The 19,813-nt window shown below is 40.1% G+C and overlaps 1 protein-coding gene across 1 annotated transcript in view; it reads left to right on the forward strand.

Annotated features, from left to right (window-relative positions):
- DCC (DCC netrin 1 receptor) overlaps positions 1–19,813 on the forward strand; it is a 1,105,239-nt gene that overhangs the window by 281,952 nt on the left and 803,474 nt on the right. The window contains exon 2 of the mRNA XM_061130661.1: positions 19,133–19,453. Coding sequence (XP_060986644.1) covers positions 19,133–19,453 — 321 coding nt within the window. The remainder of the gene's footprint in view (positions 1–19,132; positions 19,454–19,813) is intronic.

A 19,813-nucleotide genomic window follows, 5' to 3' on the forward strand; every position in this document is an offset into this window, starting at 1 on the left:
TTTCACAGTCCCCTTCACAAAGACCCGTTGCATTTTTAATCACTGAGTTTCAATTTATTTACAGCTATAGGCCAGTATGATGAACCCACAGTCATGTCTTTCCAGTTATGACCAGGAAGTATTCCAATAAACATTGGCCTTTTATCCATACCAGAGACATTTCCATTAAAGAGTAACCAGTATTTAGATGCTAATGATTGAATGAAGCAATCATTCTCTTTACATCCAAATTTAAAACTCCAGAAATGTGATAGTATATCATACATTGCAAAAATAGAAATGTATATACTATATTTCAATAAAATTAATTCTGAATGCTTCCAGTGCCTGAAAAGATTTCTCACTAGGAGATAAAAATAAACAGTTTCCAAAAAAGAGTGCAAGTGTGAACATCTGTGTCATCTCTAAAACAGTAATAGATTGGAGACCATGTATCCCAGGTTGCTTTCAACGATTCTAGTTTATACGTGTTGTCCTGGCATAATTATAAATCGAGTTCCCTTTCAGTCTCAAAAGTGTCAAATTTATGTTAAAAATATGTGATTATCCTAGTGATCACACCAATAATTTAGCTTGAAACTAGCCAAGAGCAAAATGTACATTACCATCATCAGCCTGTCCTCATATTGCATACATTTTTTGTTAAAGTTTACTTGTTTTAGACACTGATGGTGAAAACAATTGACATTCTGATGTTCAGTATCAAGTCCACCTAAAAGCTACTTTTGAAACCTTCACCAACTGTTTTGTTAACTTTCTATCTTGGAGATGCTATCCAAGTGGCCTTCCATGAAAGCCTTTGACCTGCAGTCTGAATGAGAGCTTCTTCAGGTCCTGCTTGCCCGTGAATGACAGATTTCTAGTTTAATCCTGCATCCAGGGAACCAAACTGTAGACTTCCTGGAAAGTGACTACTCAAGGAAGCTCAAAATGTTCCCTGTCTTTTCTTTATTCACCTTTGGCTCATTGAACATGTTGAAGATACACTCCCGCCCTGAGGCTAATGCCACCCAACACTTTTATTATTATCTATTATGTCTTCATCACTGCTAAACATAAACAGAGATGGGGATTGAAACAAAAGTGTAGGCATGGTTCTTGATCTTGAGAGTTGTAGATCAGGTATTAATATATGTGGTGGATTCACAGGTTTTCTGGGCTAATCAAAATTTGGGAGCTCTGGTGTTTATAAATTCTGATGATCAGAGGCCTTGTTTCTTCATGGAGCCATAAATCTTCATCCATGTATCCCCCCGCCCCCCAGGGATAAATCTTGGTTTTGGGATTGAGGAACCACCCCAGGGAGAAAATAAGGTAGACAGAGGTTTTCCACTTTGGCATTGCTCCTCCATGCGTTTCCCCCATCACCCTGTTCGTGCACAGGCACACAGGTCTTCTGCGGATGGACTTACACAGCTACTGCATTCCAGTGGGCCCTTTCCAGGCCATCCCAGACCCCCCTCCTGCCAGTCCCCACTGTGCTAACCAGAGGCTCTTCCTTCCAGGGCTGACTGGGAGACGTATTTGTCTTCGGATAAGCCACCTTAGGCCAAGTGATTCTGGGAATCATGGAATCATTGACTTTGACTGTCCTCCCGGGTTACCTATTTACATGACCTCGAAGTTTCATTGCTCAAACGCTGCTTGATGGATTTTCTGGAATTACAGTAGCCAAAAGGCAGCCTCCATCAGATATTTCGATTAATTCCATGTGTGTCTGACTCCCTCACGTCTGAGCTGGTTGACCCCACTTGGCTATGTAGTCTACTTTTTGTACAGTGTAAGAAAAATTAAGGACATGAATAAGAAGAAGGAAGATGATACAGAATGAGACCTAGACTAGAATTAAAGCAAATCTGTGACTACTTCTTCCTCATCTGAGCTATGTGATCTTGGGAATCCTCTCTGAGTCTTTTTTTCCCTACCTGCAAAATAAAATTAACAGTTTCTCCCTGACCAACAGGATCACCTGAGGCTTCCATGTAAACTCTAAGTAAGTTACTAGAAATATAGGGGAAAAAATAAACAGGGCAGAAAAGAACATGTTTGTAAATTGCAATGCAAGCCCTCCACAACTCTTCATGCAACCTTGACCCATGGTTGGAGGTGGTGAATAACCCCCAACCCCAACCCTCAGATCACCCTCTGTAAAGCATAATAGACCAAACTGTAAGTAACTGACTTTGATCATTATCAGTTCTTTTCATGTTTGTGTTATTTATTCCTCTGGCTATGCAGCAGCAGGGGCATATTTTCCAGCTGTTTTTTTTTAAGAGGAGAGAAAAAGAATTGAAAAGCAAAGAGAGATTTTATTTATTTGATTACATTAAAATAGTAACTGCTTTGACTAATACGATTAACATTTATACTAATTATAGTTCTTAAAATTACAGTCCCGGTATATATCACACAAATCAAAATGTTATACAACAAAGAGTAACCCCCTCTCTTTATGTTCTGGTGACATCTATTAAGTCCCCAGCTGCTCTGATCTTGAGGTAACAAGAGGTTAAAGGAGCTGAAGGCATTAGGTGAGAACCCATAAGTGGGACAGAATAAGAAAGGAAGTAAGATTCCTTTGTCTGGGATCTTGGGTTGTGGGGGAAGAAGTGTCTCCAGCTGATGAATTATAAGGGAGCCTGCATTTGAGACGGGGGCCTGTGAACCACACTCAGTAAACTCAGCACATTTTCTGCTCTTGGTTTTGCATTTCATCTGAGAATTGTGTGTAAATTTACTTCTGAGTGTTTTATAGTAACACTTGGCCCTCTCCGTGGAATTACACTTTGTATCATTCAAGGGAATATGCTGTTCATTATTTAGATAAATTTAAGGCATTTACTCTTCTGAAATTGAGATGCAGAAAATCATTGCTTTTATCCTTACTGATATTTTTAAAATTAGGGACAATCTAAGAGGAATTTATTAAAGATCGAGTAAGCTAAATATATGGAAAGCAGCTGTGTGAGACGAACGTGATAATCACTACCCTGTGGAAACGCCATCATGGAAAGCCAGTGGATAGACGGTTGTCCAGGAATGGTGAAAAGTGGCTAAACGGGGACTTCCCTGGCGGTCCAGTGGCTAAGACTCTGTGCTCCCAAAACAAGGAAAATATTCTTTTCTCTTGTGGGTTTCTCACAAAATTTTTCCCTGAGAAAATGATATTTAAGTTGGCATAAAAAGTTGAATAGGAGTTAGCCAGGTACAAATAGGAGATTGTTCCAGGTAGGTAGAGTGGTGAGTTCAGAGTAAAGACAGGAAGCCGCTGTGGTTGAGACATGATGGTCAAGGCAGAGGATGAATATGATGGGGGGGCGGGGTGTGGGAAGGGGTGCCAGGAGCCCAGCTGTGCACCATCCATGGTGGGTCACAGGTTCACATTCAGGATCTGGGGCTCCCTGCAAGAGGACTGCCCAGAAAGATTTAAGCAGAGGAATGGCAAGCTCTGAATTTCATTTTATGTGTTCTCACTGGTTGATAGGTGGAGAGGAGATAGGGACAGGAAATGACACCTGGGGCTGAATCTGATAAGGTGATTCAGGTGGCTGGAGCAGAGACCTTGCTCCCCAGGAAACAGCCCATCTATTCCTGCTGCTTGCGGGTGATAGGGAGGGCCCCCAGTGGATTGTTCCCCAGGCTGAAAGGCAATCTTTACTCAATAGGCTTTCTTTAATTAAAAAAAATATTTTTTTTAAATGAAAAGAAAGTTTTTAAGTGGCTAAACAGCCTCAGGAACACACAAGTCACTGTTGGTGATGCTATAAGTGCTAGCTTTTCAGGACTATGAGTTACTCAGACATCTGTTTTTGTTTTTTAATCACTTTATTGAATATGATTGACATGCAAAAATCTGTACTTATTTAATGTATACAACTTGATGAGGGTAGAGATAAGTGTTAACCTTTGAGACTGTCACCACAATCAATGTCATAAACATACCCATCACCTCCAAAAGTTTCTTCCCACCCTCTTTATTTTTAAAATATTTCTGTGATGAAAATCACATGGTCAGATCTGCCTTCCTAGCAGATTTTTAACTGTCCAACACACCATTGTTAACTGTGGGCACCATGCGGTACTGTCAGTCTCTAGGATTTGTTTATCATGCATAACTGAAATTGTATGACCTTTTTGAAGCCAATGAAAACCTGTCTCCTGCTGCCGCAGACCAGGTTAAACTGTGCTGGCTTAATTGCAACAAGAAAACGAAAGAAATGGGTTTTCCCTTCACCTTGAATATTTATTCGTGTAGGATGAAAAAAGCTAGCCAAGCCTGTTTTCCCTTTCTCTGGGGCCTTTTAGTAAATTACAGTATGAGAATTGCATGTGTTGTATGGACCATCAGCAATTAGAAGAATGTATTTTCCACAAAATCCTTGAGCGCTGTTGTCTACAAACCTTTGGAACAGGGACAGTAGGCAGTAGGGGCGTGAGTCGGGCCAGGCAGGGTCCCCAGGCAGCCAGGAGAAGGACAGGAGGAGAGAGGATGGCGTTCCTGGTCTGTGGTCCTGAACTAGGGGCCTCTTAGAAGGAGCAAGGTTGCCGGGGAGCCCCCTAGGCATTTACTAGATGCGTGATGATACATGTGAATGAGTGAATGCCTAGAATGAGAAACTTTACCCATGTGCACAGCCTGTAGACCAAATAGTACAATTTTGTAGCTGGTAAATCCAGAGGAATGCAGCTCTGAGGATGGGGAGTCTAGCACCAGGCAGCAGCCCCAAGCCATCATCCCCTTCACTGTGAGTCAGCAGAATCCTCTTCTCAGAACAGGGATCCAAGACCACAGCCTGGAGGGAGGGCCAGGTTGGCCCTTTGCCTCTTTTTAAAATAACGGTTTGTCATTTTTCAGTGGCTGACTTTTTGGTTAACTGGTTAACGGCGTGTCTTTATTATTATTATTGTTATCATTTTTTTATTGGAGTATGGTTGCTTTACAATGTTGTGTTACTTTTTTCTGTAAAGCAAAGTGAATCAGCCTAACTTTAAATCATCATACAAATATCTATATTAATATATTCTGTATTGCCTCTTGGCCAGAAAGCTGAAAAATATTTATTATCTGGCCTTTAACAGAAAACAAAAAGGTGACCAAACCTTCTTCAGACTATTCAAGGAAGTATGGTCAATATGAATATTGATACTTTGACAGTAATATCAAATAATCTTTATCATTCACAATCAAACTAAGACAATGAGGTTTATACTTTTTTTTTTACCTCTGTTTCTGATTTTCTTTCACTAATATAGGCAGTTCTAAATCGTTCATGTGTTTATCTATGTAAGTTTACTCAGTAGGTATTTATTAAATATATCTGAGATAGGTAAGGGCTGCTAAAGGCTGTGTGATCAGTCCAGTTCAGTCTCTCAGTCGTGTCTGACTCTTTGCAACCCCATGCACTGCAGCACACCAGGCCTCCCTGTCAATCACCAACTCCCGGAGCTTGCTCAAATTCATGTCCATCAAGTCAGTGATGTCATCCAACCGTCTAGTCCTCTGTCATTCTCCTCCAGCCTTCTATCTTTCCCAGCATCAGGGTCTTTTCCAATGAGTCAACTCTTTGCATCAGGTGGCCAAAGTACTGGAGCTTCAGCTTCAGCATCAGTCCTTCCAATCAATATTCAGGGCTGACTTCCTTCAGTATTGACTGGTTTGATCTCCTTGCAGTCCAAGGGACTCTCAAGAGTCTTCTCCAACACCACAACTCAAAAGTATCAGTTCTTCAGTGCTCAGCTTTCTTAATGGTCCAACTCTCACATCCACAGATGACTACTGGAAAAACCATAACTTTGACTATACTGACCTTTGTTGGTAAAGAAATGTCTCTGCTTTTAATATGCTGTCTATGTTTGTCATAGCTTTTTTTCCAAGGAGCAAGCGTCTTTTAATTTCATGGCTGCAGTCACCATCTGCAGTGATTTTGGAGCCCCAGAAATGAAAGTCTGTCAATGTTTCCATTGTTTCCCCATCTATTTGCAATGAAGTGATGGGACTGGATGCCATGATCTTAGGTTTGTGAATGTTGAGTTTTAAGCCAGCTTTTTTACTCTCTTCTTTCACTTTTGCTTTCTCTGTGTGATACAGAGACAAATATGATTGATTCATTTCTGCTTCCCTGGAGTCTGCAATATAATTAGAAATTCCCATAAATATGACATGTGATAGAAAGAATAGAGCCATAGGAGAAATACCAATAACCTCAGATATGCAAGTCACACCATCCTTATGGCAGAAAGCAAAGAGGAACTAAAGAGCCTCTTTATGAGGGTAAAAGAGGAGAGTGAAAAAGTTGGCTTAAAACACAACATTCAGAAAACTAAGATCATGGCGTCTTGTCCCATCACTTCATTGCAAATAGATGAGAAAACAATGGAAGCAGTGACAGACTTTCTATTCTGGGGCTCCAAAATCACTGCAGATGGTGACTGCAGCCATGAAATTACAAGGTGCTTGCTCCTTGGAAGAAAAGCTCTGACAAACTTAGACAGCATATTAAAAAGCAGAGACATTACTTTGCCAATAAAGGTCTGTTTAGTCAAAGCTATGGTTTTTCCAGTAGTCATCTATGGATGTGAGAGTTGGACCATAGAGAAGGCTGAGCACTGAAGAACTGATGCTTTTCAACTGTGGTGCTGGAGAAGACTCTTGAGAGTCTCTTGGACTGCAAGGAGATCAAATCAGTCAATACTGAAGGAAATCAACCCTGCATATCCATTAAAAGGACTGATGCTGAAGCTGAAGCTCCAATACTTTGGCCACCTGATGCAAAGAGATGACTCATTAGAAAAGACCCTGAGGCTGGGAAAGATAGAAGGCAGGAGGAGAATGACAGAGGATGAGATGGTTGGATGACATCACCGACTCAATGGACATGAGTTTGAGCAAGCTCCAGGAGAAGGTGAGGGACAGGGAAGCCTGGCATGCTGCAGTCCATGGGGTCACAAAGAACTGGATATGACTGAGTGACTAAACAACAAAGAGGTAGAATAAAGAGCTATCATTTCTAAGAGCTGGACCTGTCACTGGTATTCAATGAGACTTTCTATCTCTCCACATTTTGTAAAATGAGAACCTGATGAGAATTAATGTTCATTATTTAATTAAGATTTATAGCTGGTTCTAAGATATTATTGGGCATTCCAGTATATTGGAAATCAAGTGAACTGAGTCCCTTTCAATGTAATGGTTACAGCTCCTAGAGAAATCTCTGCCCTTTATTTTGTTTGGTGTCTGTAGTAGGATTTGACCAGCAAAGGATTTACGAATGATTTGGCCTTGAGAACTTTCCAGATTACTTCTGACAGTGACATTCCAGACATTCAGATATACATGTTTGAAAGTGTATATATGACTGAGTCACTCATTCCTTGGCAATTGTTTGGGCACAGAGTGCCTTCAATGCTGGTCCCCTCCTACCAGTTTGCTGGGTCTGAGATAACAACCATTGTAACTAGTAACTTGTGCAAGACACATATCCATGAAAAATTGGCAGATATATTTCTTCATCTTTCAGTTTCTTTTAGTTGAAGGACACCTGTATAGTTTCTTCATCCTTGAAGTTCATGTGGATCATGCATGTGTTGTATACAGAGAGAGTTCAGGCTTCCCATTATGGCTTTGATCCTTTGAAGAAACTTCATCCGTGCTCTGCAAGTCATCTCCCATAGAATCTAAATCACCTTTGAATAAAACAAATTGTTTGTGATGGTCCTTTTTGAAAGGCTGACCTCCTGAGAGGTTTAAGGCTAACTAACTCTCTGTTCCAATGTTGATGTTTCTCTTATCATTGTGGGTTTTCTTTCTTGATGTACTTCATGAACTCAGCAAGGAAAGATTGTCTTTCTGCTGATAACAAGATACACAGTTGATAGCCTGACAAAAAAGAATGGTAGCATTTTAATTAAAAAAAAAAGCAAAACAAAACACTGTTTGGCCTTCATGTTGAGAAAATTGGACACTCGAAACACAAAATGTTTTACCAGTATGGCTCCCTGCATTAGACTTTATACTTCGCTATCAGCCATGAGCTTTGCTGAATTTTTAAGGGTTTCCCTGGACCTTTCAGACCTTAATGGAATTAATCCTTCAGATTTGTAACAGCGGTTTCCACAAGATGAATACTTTCATTTCTCATGAATCATAATAAAGCAGCCTGTGCTTTGTTGGCAGAGTGACCTCTGCAGTCTTTTATCTTCAAGAGGAAAGATTAGACTGTCTCTCTATTTTATGGATAATGAGGTGGGTTGTTGGTCTCTTGGCACCTTCAGTAACTGCGCTTCTTTGTGCTCTCATATAAGTCTGTGATTAAACTGATCACTGTGTGATTATAGCAAATCTCTTCGTAAAACAAAAATTTCCCCTAAATTTGAGGGTGATTTTTTGTAAGTAGCAAAATTGACTCATAGACTTTTATAATATGAGAGCTGAAGACATCTACAGGTTATCTGGTCCAACTCCTTGTTTCTTTGTTGAGAACCTTGATTCCCAGGGATGTAGCCCACACTCAGAGGGGCTTGTGAGGGACAGTGTTGGGCAAAGTACTCAGGTCTCCCAACCCCTTGTCCTGAGGGCTTTGTTTCGCAACAGCATGCCTCTTTTGCTTATAAACTACACAAATTGCTCTACTGATCTACTTGGAATCGCCCTGGACTCTTTTCTCTCTTCAACAATCCATAGCTAATCCCTCAGCAGCTCCACTGATTCTACCTTTAAAAACAAGTCTTGAATCTGACCATTGCTTTTCAAATCACAGCAACTCATATGGACTGCAGAGCTAGCCTCGCGACTGGTTTCCCTTCTTCTTCCAGTGACCCCTGTCCTCACCACAGTAACCAAGAGGTGTCTTTTCCAAGATATCTCAGCCTCAGCACTCCCGTTGTTTTGGACGGGCTGCTTCTCTCTTGTGAAGGGTGGCTCTGGGCACTGTGGTGTGGGCAGCAGCTCTCCTGGTCTCTTGTCACTGCATGCAAATACCACCCTTCCCAGCTGGTACAACCAGAAGTGTCTCCAGCCTCCTAGCTGGGGGCGTGGAGAGGACGGGGTGGGAATATTCTGTATTCAAAACTGCTGTTTTATAGTATAAATTGGACCCTTTCACGCTCTTGACCAAAACTCTCCACTAGGTCTCCATCTTTTTCACTGTTAAAGCAAAGTTCTTTTGCTTATGAACCATCTTACTCATCTCCCTGTGACCTCTTGGCTTTGTCTCCCTGCAGATTTCTTCCCCTAAATACCTAATCTTCATCTGCCATGGACTGGACACTGTGACCACCACCTGCACCCTGCCACTCCCACCCCCAAATACATATGCTGAAGCCCTAACTCCCAGTGTATATTTAGAAGTGGAGTCTTTGGGACGTAATTGGTTTTAGATGGAATCATGAGGATGGGGATGTCATGATGGGATTAGAGTCCTTATATGAAGAGGAAGAGAGGCTAGAATATAATCTTTCTCTCCTTTATATTATTACAGGCCCGTAGATAAAATAGCAGATTACTATGAATCAAAAACGAATAATTTCTTAGAAGGAAGTGTATATAAATTTCAATAGTGGATCTATCACCAGGTAGACAGGGTTAGGAGCTAGTAGTATGATATTCGGGTTTTATATTTATATGTTCTTATTTGTGTATGTAAATACGGGCAACTTGATTAAGAATAAATTTCTGAGAATTGATTAGTCTCTTAACAATACATAGCATTCCAGTGCTTGTCCACTTTTCGCTGCCTTCTGGATGGAGAGAGAGATTCCTATGCATTGTGTATCCATTGCCTGCTACCTTTTCTAAATACACTGAATGAGCTTTCTCAGTGTTCCAGTTGACAGTTGTTCATTCTAAGAAAGCAGTGCATCCTCCGACTGATGAAAAACACAAGGAGGAAGAAAACCAGCTTACATTTTACCGAAATGAGAGCGGTATTAAGGTTCAAATCCAGGGCAGATTAAACAGCACATCAAAGTTTCTCTTTTTAGTGTTCATTTTGCATGAGGCCTTGAGAATGATAACCTAGAAGTCAGATGGTGTTACCTGTTGAGCTGAAAAATAATCCTATTACAATTTTCCCAGTATCACACAGAAAAATCAAGCTGTGGTTTAGAGATTTAGCTCCTGAAGCAGCAAAGGGCTGAGAAAGCTACTCCTTCACTCTCACTTGGCCCTTATCATTTTTCTTTACCATTAGATTTAGCCAGAGGACACTCAGTCAGTTGCCTGGGGCACACACGCCTTGCCCCGTGGAAGCCCTCAGATCTCTTGGCAAAGCCTCTACAGCTTTGGGGAAGACGCCATGTGCTCAGAATGTCTGATGGGGAGCCTCTGTGTGGGATCACTAAGAAAGTTCTGCAGGGGTAGTTGCTTCTTGACCTTCACATTCTGTATTTATATATCTGAATTTTGCTCCCCGACTTCTAAAGGGAAGGGAAAAAAAAAAAGACGGATCACTGTGTTAAGAACAAATCGAGTTCAACAACCTTTCTTTGTGTATATTTGGTGATGTTGGACTATGTCAGCAAGTGTCCTGACACTAAAATCACTTTTTCTGATTCAATCATGGTAGCTTTCTAAGAGTTCACTCTTCTCTGTACCTATGTCAGAACAGAGAAGGAATAGTATGAATCCACATACTATTTCCCCACTTATGCTATGGTCTCAAGGAAGTTAATTTCATGGGGGATAAAATTAACAGCATGCCCAGTTAAGTTTGAAATTTGAACAAACAACAAATAATGTTTTACTGTAAGTATGTCCTGTGCAGTATTTATTTAATTCAAGCATCTGTTGTTTGAAACATGTATATGTGTGTGTGTGTGCTCAGTCATGTCTGACTCTTTGTGACCTCATGGGCTGTAGCCCACCAGGCTCCTCTGCCCACGGGATTCTCCAGGCAAGAAAAATGAAGTAGGTTGCCATTTCCTCCTTTAAGGGATCTTTCTGACCCAGAGATCAAACCTGCATCTCCTGAATCTCCTTGCATTGGCAGGTAAATTCTTTACCATTGAGCTACCTGGGAGCTCAGCTGGTAAAGAATCTGCCTACAATGCAGGAGACCCTGGTTCAATTCCTGGATCAGGAAGATTCCCTGGAGAAAGGATAGGTTACCCACTCCAAGTATTCTTGGGCTTCCCTGGTGGCTCAGATGGTAAGGAATCTGCCTCCATGCAGGAGATCTGGGTTCGATCCCTAGGTTGGAAAGATCCCCTGCAGGAGGGCATGGCAACCCACACCAGCATTCTTGCCGGGAGAATCTCCATGGACAGAGGAACCAGGTGGGCTACAGTCCATGGGGTCACAAAGAGTCAGACACGATTGGGCAACTAAGCATACAGAGCTAGCTGGGAAGCCTGAAACATGTGTGTACTAAAATTTTATTTGTTGTTTACATGAAATTCAAGTGTAACTGATGTCCTTAATTTTTATTTGCTAAATCTGAGACTCTAATGGGTGAGAAACTTGAACTATCCTTTAAAATTTTTCATTTTCATCCATTGCTTCCTACATTTTAGTGATACGTAATAAATTCCCATAGTAAAATGCACTGTGTTTCTTCCTATGAATTTTCTTGTGCCTTATTTAAATTCAGAAATTTTGTTCAGTCACTAAATTGTGTCCAACTTTTTGTGACCCCCATAGACTCCAGCACACCAAGCTACCTGATCCTTCACTATCTCCTAGACTTTGCCCAAACTCACGTCCATTGAGTCAGTGTTGCCATCCAACCATCTCATCCTCTGTTGCCCTGCTCCCTTCTCCTCCTGCCTTCAATCTTTCCGAGCATCAGGTCTTTTCCAGTGAGTAGGCTCTTTGCATCAGGTGCCCAAAGTACTGGAGCTTCAGCTTTAGCATCAGTCCTTCCAATGAATATTCAGGGTTGATTTTCTTTAGGATTGACTGGTTTAATCTCCTTGCAGTCCAAGGGACTCTCAAGAGTCTTCTCCAGCACCACAATTTAAAAGCATCAATTCTTTGGTGCTCAGCCTTCTTTATGATCCAACTCTCACATCTGTATAAATTCCATAAAACTTAATTCATTTCTGGTTTCCATTTGCTAGTAATATAAACTTGAAGTCAATTGGCTTGAACATAGTCTCTAGGAAGGGCAGGAATGCACACAATCTTTTAAAGATTTGACCACATCTTCTAACAAGTATTTTGACCATTTATCTTATCAAAGTAGAAAACAAGCACTGATACTTCACAGAAGTCCCAGTGGTCATTTGTTCTGGTGCTTTGGTGACATAGGCTTTTTCTCCCTGGACTGGCTAATGTTTAACATTTTGCATTAATATGAAGCACATAAAGTGTACCTTCAGGCTGTAGTAGAGTGCTAGTGTGGTTTTGACCTTCTAGAGACTAAGCAGGACTGAGGGGCAGGTCAACCAGGCAAGTGTTTAAGGTTCCACTATTGTAAAAGGCTATAATTACACTGTGGAGCTAAAATGTAGTGAAAGAACGTAATTTGATAAAGAATACTATATTTATCAAAACTTCTTTTGCAAGAGGATTGTAGCTATTACAGTGATTAAAAAAATCTTTTGACAGTTCTGTGTGTGAACAATTGAGAATATTCCAAAAGAACATTCTAAATCTTCAATTGATTGTGATAAAATTTTTACTTTGTTTAATGCGAGTATGGACATTTGGGGTTCTGATAACAATAAAGGAAGCATGAGGTGTTGTTACAAATAGCCCTCTTTCTTGACCTTTTCCTTACTGAATTCTGGCCTTTTAAAGATAAACCATGCAACAAATATTAATACGTGTTGAAATGATATTCAATGATTTGCCTTCCTGGATCATTGCTGTAACTTCATTTCTCTACTCATCATTGATGGTATTGCAGAAACTCTCCAAATATGCAAAATTATAACAAGATAGCCCCCCCAAAATACAAGGGTCCCCAACTATAGTTCAGTTTCGGAGAAGCAGTTCTCAAGCTTTAGTGAATGTGAGCGTTTCCTGGAAGGCTAATTAAAGCTCACACTGTGAGTCTCTGCCCTGCAGTTGCTGACCAGTCAGGTGTGTCTAGGGTGTGGACTCAGATTGTGCTTTGTAACAAGTTCCCAGGGGGTGGGTGCTTTTTCAGGTCTGGGGAACCTTAGTTTAAGAACCACTGTGTCAGAATTTATAGTCTAATATCCTAAACCAGTAATGTTCACGTTAATTAGGGTACCTGTTAATTCATGGTTTTCTTTTGTTTTGTTTTTTAAATCCCCTCTTCCATCACACAGTCTCATAGGCATTACAGGCTTCCACTGGGACTGACACCAGAGTGGAAATTGCACATGTAAGTGATGTTTGATCAATTGAAAATGGATTATATTCTATCATCCATAGAATAGTTTTAATTTCTTTCAGTGGAGGTATCTATCTTAACATAAGACAAACAGATGCAGTAGAATTTATTTCTAAGAAGAGATAATAATGTTAAGATTTGGGGGTTGATTACATGAATTCAGGGATCCACAGACCCCCCCAGGCATTCCAATGTGAAAGTTTTCATCACTTGGAAGATAAAATTATGCATAGCAAGTTCTATGGGGATTTGTATGACATTTTCTAATCTTAAAATCTTTTTAGGAGCTTCTTTTTACTTCCATGCTATTTTTCATAAATTTAAGTTTTAGCTCTTATTGCTTTCACCAGAAACTCTTATACATTGGACTTGGAAAGAAGTTTTTGACTCCATAGGGAATTATTTTTCACACTTAACAATGTTTGATATTGTAGATGAAATGTCATACCTTAAAAATCCATTCTAAGTTAGTCTGCCTCTGTGACTGGCCTTTGAAATTAACAAGAAATTGATAAGGAGAGCAAGCACAGAGGGACTTTACCTTACAGAAACATTTTTACTACTACTTGCTTGATCATTTTGGTCAGTTTCTAAAACACATTAAGGATCTTTTCTATCTCTAGATGCTCAATTAATATAAACCTAGAATATCCCTAGCAGTGTCATCTCTGATGTTTATTAGGTTTGATATCAGTTTCTCCTTTGTGAAGCAATAGTCGCTCAGTCGTGTCTGACGCTTTGTGATCCCATGGACTGTGGTCCACCAGGCTCCTCTGTCTACTAAATTCTCCAGGATAAGAATACTGGAGTGGGTTGCCATTCCCTTCTCCAAGAGATCTTCCTGACCGAGGCGTCGAACTCAGGTCTCCCGCATTGCAGGCAGATTCTTTACCATCTGAACCAACCAAAGGAGAAGAAGCCCACTTAAGAGTGAACCTTCCTTTACATCTTCATTAGGAAAACACTGAAGGTTTTACTCTGTTGGTATCTGCTTATAAACAATTATCTCTCAAAAGAAGAAGAAGAAAAAGAATAATATCCAACAACAATATGACACTCTGTTACTTTTTCTCAGACTGACACAGATAAGAAATAGTACCAGTTAGTTAAGTGCATATATGGCTCTTGGCCTAAATGCTAGCCAAGGAAGATTTAGGAATCTTCCCAAAATAGAATTTGGAGGGAAGGAGGGCTGGAGACTCATTTATTCTTATCATGAACTCTGGTATCAGTCTCTGGAGTCCAAGTTTCTTAGGGGATGGACTTTTGGTATTCTCAAGTATATCTCTCCAAATATAATTGCCTTACATAATTTTACAGAAGGCCCAAAGGATTGCTTATTTTATGACGCAAGGCTGGAAAATCTTACTACTTGATGGTTCAGTAGAATGACCACTGGCATATTAAAGAGAAAACCAAAACACAACAAAGAAACTTCTCTAGTTTGCTTTCTTCTGGATGAAATTCTTACCGTTGTTATTCTACTGTAAAAGCTTCTGTAGAATTGTAAAGTGGGTAGCTTTCATTCTGATTCTTTAAAAGCATTTGCTTTCCGGTCATCTCTTCCACCCGTTTCCTGGGGGATCTCTGCACTGTGCTTAGTCTCTCAGTCATGTCCAACTCTGTGATCCCATGGACTGTAGCCCACCAGGCTCCTCTGTCCATGGGGATTCTCCAGGCAAGAATACTGGAGTGGGTTGTCATGCTGTCCTCCAGGGGATCTTCCCAAACCAGAGATTGAACCAGGTCTCCCGCATCACGGGTGGATTCTTTACCATCTCAGCCACCAGGGAAGCCCAAGAACACTGGAGTGGGTAACTTGACCCTTTTCCAGAGGATCTTCCTGACCCAGGAATTGAACTGGGGTCTCCTGCATTGTAGGCAGATTCTTCACTAGCTGAGCTGCCAGGGAAGCCTACCCTCATCAAACTCTGCCCAAATTCCTGCCACAGCTCTCTGCACTACAAGTTCCATATGTTATTTCTACTTATTTGTTTTCTTCAGTGTTAATATTTTTCTTTCTCTGTTCCTGCTTTAAATCAATGTAGTTGAATTCACATTGATTTCTAGATAAAACAATTGGATAAAATTATTCCATGAGATAAGAGAGGGTTAAAAGTGAAAATGTTAATTGTTCAGTCGTGTGTTTACTCTTAGCAACCCCAAGGACTGTAGCCCACCAGGCTCCTCTGTTCATGGAATTCTCCAGACAAGAACACTGGAGAGGGTAGCCATTCCTTTCTCCAGGGAATCTTCCCAACCCAGGGATTGAACCGGGGTCTCTTATATTACAGGCAGATTCTTTACCATCTGAGCCACCAGGGAAGCCCATAAGTGATGATAACTGGTAGGCCAATCCCCCCGAGAGGAACTAGAATTCTATGAGAAGAGGGAGGAGGCTAGCTTAGATTGAATTCAGTGTAATTATCAGTGAGCCGTTTCTTGAGTTTGTGTAAGGAGATGGAGACAGCTTGTGCCTAACATGGGCTGAAACTTTGAAACCAGGATCACTGAAAACAAACCTATTATTTCTCAATAGATTATATTTTCTTGGACCATGTCCATCTTTTCTAAAAATGAAGGAGCTAATGCAATTTGCTTAAAGCAGTGAGACACCTTTATCCCAGATTCATATGTTCAAAATGTGATTGTTACAAGGAGCACAAAAGCTCAAATTGCCAGCCAACCGCAGGGGTAATTGTATTGAAGAAAAAGTTAATCTTTATTTAACTTTCCTAAATTATGTACTCAAGCACTGAAAACTGTCATAATCTCCGTGTTTCAGATGAAGTAGATTATTTATTTGTGATAATGGGCACATATGCTCATTAACATGCTGTCATAAACAGCTGCATTAAATTCATTATGTGTTCTGTGACATAAATAAGGTGTTCAGCATGAGGTTGTTGTTTAAAATATAGGCCCCGGGAAGAACAAAAAAGCAATAAATGCTTTTTAATATCGTTGCCTGGTCTTGAATTCTAAATTTATTTCTGCTTTATTAATGCTACTTGTATGGAAATTGCAGGTATTACTCTAGTGAAATATCTTGACATTTAAGGGCATTAGAACTTCTTTCTACTTTCTCATCCTTGGTGTATCTCTCACTTGCTGTTCACTGTTGACATCTCAGTATGCTTAGAGCTGTGTTCATTTGATGAATATCTTCGACCCATCCTACTTCTGAAAGTTTCCAAACTGGATATTGACTTTAAAGATCATCTAGTTCAACACCCTCATTTCATAGAAGGAACTGAGCTTCTGAAGACTTAAAAGACTTGTTTGAGCCACACATCTTTAAATAATAAAGCCAGGACCAAGGATTAAATATCCAGACTCCTCTTGTAGTATACCAATGCTTTCCACTAGAGGAATGGGCAGTGATAATTATGTTGGTACCACTAAAACAGTCTAGGGCAGGATGATTTTATTGGACAGTGAGGGGACCAGGCTGTACCTTTTGGGATATTTTTGCCATTATAATTTATGGTTGACACAATGCTCACTGTTATCTTATAATTTATGTTCATCTGAGCAAACCTGTAGCTGCTTTCTTTGGGGTCATGACCTAGTTGGCTGAAATGAGTGTATGACAATGAATGATGGGCAAATTTTGACAGAAGAAGTAAAGTAACAGACTTATTTTGACTGTGAGGTTCAGAAAAAAATAGGTTTGTAGGAGCATGGCAGATAACACCATGGAGACACAGTAAGACATTGTTCAGCTTCATCTTCACTGATAAATGAAGGATACAAAGCTGATACTATGTCTGTCCATTGGTGCTAGTATGGGTCCGTCCTTTATCAAAATATTGATTATAAGGGATTTAGATGCCTGCTTTTTATTTTTTTTTTCCCCCATTTATTTTTATTAGTTGGAGGCTAATTACTTTATAACATTGTAGTGGTTTTTGCCATGCATTGACATGAATCAGCCATGGATTTACATGTGTTCCCCATCCCGATCCCCCCTCCCACCTCCCTCCCCACCCCATCCCTCTGGGTCTTCCCAGTGCACCAGCCCCGAGCACTTGTCTCATGCATCCAACCTGGGCTGGTGATCTGTTTCACCCTTGATAATATACATGTTTCAATGCTGTTCTCTCAAAACGATGCCTGCTTTTTAAATGATTAAAAAACTGAAACATTTTCACAAAGTACAAGAAAAATTGTTCTCATCACAGAAAAATTAAGGAAGCTAATGATTATTGTCCTGGGGAGAATGAAGCTAAAACATAACTTAGAGGAGGTAATGTTTTTAAAGAAATTAAATGCTTCCTCCAAAGAACAAGGAGCTCTTCTTACAAAGACGTGTTCTCTCTGCGTTGTTACACACTGTAATTCAAGAGCAAAATGAGATTAAATGGAAGCAAGAACTTAGTTAAGACTCTAAGGATGATTCAATATTAAAACAAGATACCTAGGGATATTGTAGAACCTATAGTCCCAGAGATCATTGAAAATGAAATAGAAAGTAATTGAACTTGAGTGATTTAGGAATACACCTTTCAGAGCAAAGGGTGAGCCCCATTGACTTCCTAAAACCTTGTCCACATCTTTGATTCAACAACCAAATATTTTGCTAAATGCTGTGTTACCAGTCCTGAAAAGAATGCACTTAAACTAACTACTTGTTTTACCACCTATAGATTCTTAAACAACCTTCTCTTCTGTCTCTTGATTTCTTATGTTCATGTATGATTATGAAAAAAATAATTCTAACTTTAATATTCACCTAGTCTTCCTGGCTTGTGAGCAACATTTGGATGGAAGTTAGATCAGCGATTTGTGACTTTAGGTGGTAGCTTTGTTGTGTCTTGCTTCTGCAAGTGGGATTTCTTACCTATTTAAAACTCACCTGAGCTTTGTTCTAAATAATTTTTCACAACCTGTTTGGGGTTTATTTTTCTGTTATGGTTATTAATGGAATACCATGTCTGAATGGATTTTTAAAAATTTAATGGATGGTATAATCATAATACGGATATAGAAATACCCTCAAATCTTAGCTGCCCCATCATTAACCATTACTGCTTTAAGATATCTAGTTTGATTTGGAAATTTTATTAATCTCCTAAATTTTCATTTATTTATTGATATGTAATGGTAGACTTGCCTGCTGCTGCTGCTGCTGCTGCTATGTTGCATCAATTGTGTCTGACTTTGTGCAACCCCATAGACGGCAGCCCACCAGGCTCCCCTGTCCCTGGGATTCTCCAGGCAAGAACATTGGAGTGGGTTGCCATTTCCTTCTCCAATGCATGAAAGTGAAAAGTAAAACTGAAGTTGCTCAGTCGTATCTGACTCTTCAGAACCCCATGGACTGCAGCCCACCAGGCTCCTCTGTCCATGGGATTTTCCAGGCGCGAGTACTGGAGTGGGTTGCCATTGCCTTCTCCGATAGCCTTGCCTAGATTTCTATAAATTCTTAATTTTTCATATTTTTATTTGGGGACCAATAGTTTCATTAATTGTGGTTATCTAAGTTGGACACTTTTTCCCTTCTTTAATACAACATCCTTAATTTTATTTACTTTTTAAGTCTTTATTGAATTTGTTACAATATTGCTTTTGCTTCATGTTTTGGTTTTTTGGCCCCAAAGCATGTGGGATCTTAGTTGCCTGAGCAGAGAGTGTACTGGTACCTCCTGCATTGGAAAGTGAAGGTTTAGTCACTGGATCAAGAATGAAGTCCCCCTTTGTTTTTAAGTTTCACATATTCTTACACGTTTTTCAAAGACCCAGATTGTTTGAAAAGAGTTTTGTGAAGGCCAGGGCTTGCCTCGTGAGATCTTTTAGAAGTGAACGTATTTCTCTGTGCTTTCCCGTTCCAGCTTTCCAGATCAAGTCCTTCACATCGCTGCGCTTCCTGTCGGAGCCCTCTGATGCCGTCACCATGCGCGGAGGGAATGTCCTCCTGAACTGCTCTGCCGAGTCTGACCGGGGCGTCCCCGTCATCAAGTGGAAGAAAGACGGCATCCACCTCGCCTTGGGAATGGACGAAAGGAAGCAGCAACTTCCAAATGGGTCTCTGTTGATCCAAAACATACTTCACTCCAGGCACCATAAGCCAGACGAGGGACTTTACCAATGTGAGGCATCTTTAGGGGATGCTGGGTCAATTGTTAGCCGGACAGCAAGAGTTGCAGTAGCCGGTAAGTGGATATTTCCTTTTTTCCCCCTTCCTTTTGCATCTCTTCTTTTTACTCCCGCTTTTTGAGATTGAAAAGAAATGATTAATCTTTGCGGAAACAATGTATATTTTTAAGAAAAAGGAAAAAATAATGTAAAAACATGTATGCTTATTTCCTCATAGTCTTGGTTGACTTTTTCTCTGAACTAACTTGGAAAATAGTAGAATATCAGGTTAATCTTATTAACCTGACATTATGAGATTTTCCAAAACAAAATTTCCTGTAGGTTGATCCAAATCTTAGGTTGAAGGGAGGTCTTTTCATTAATAGAAAAACAATTTCCTAATTAATTCCACTTACAACGTCACTAATGATGAAAAT

The sequence above is a fragment of the Dama dama genome, chromosome 27 (assembly GCF_033118175.1).
Source record: "Dama dama isolate Ldn47 chromosome 27, ASM3311817v1, whole genome shotgun sequence".
Lineage (NCBI taxonomy): Eukaryota > Metazoa > Chordata > Mammalia > Artiodactyla > Cervidae > Dama > Dama dama.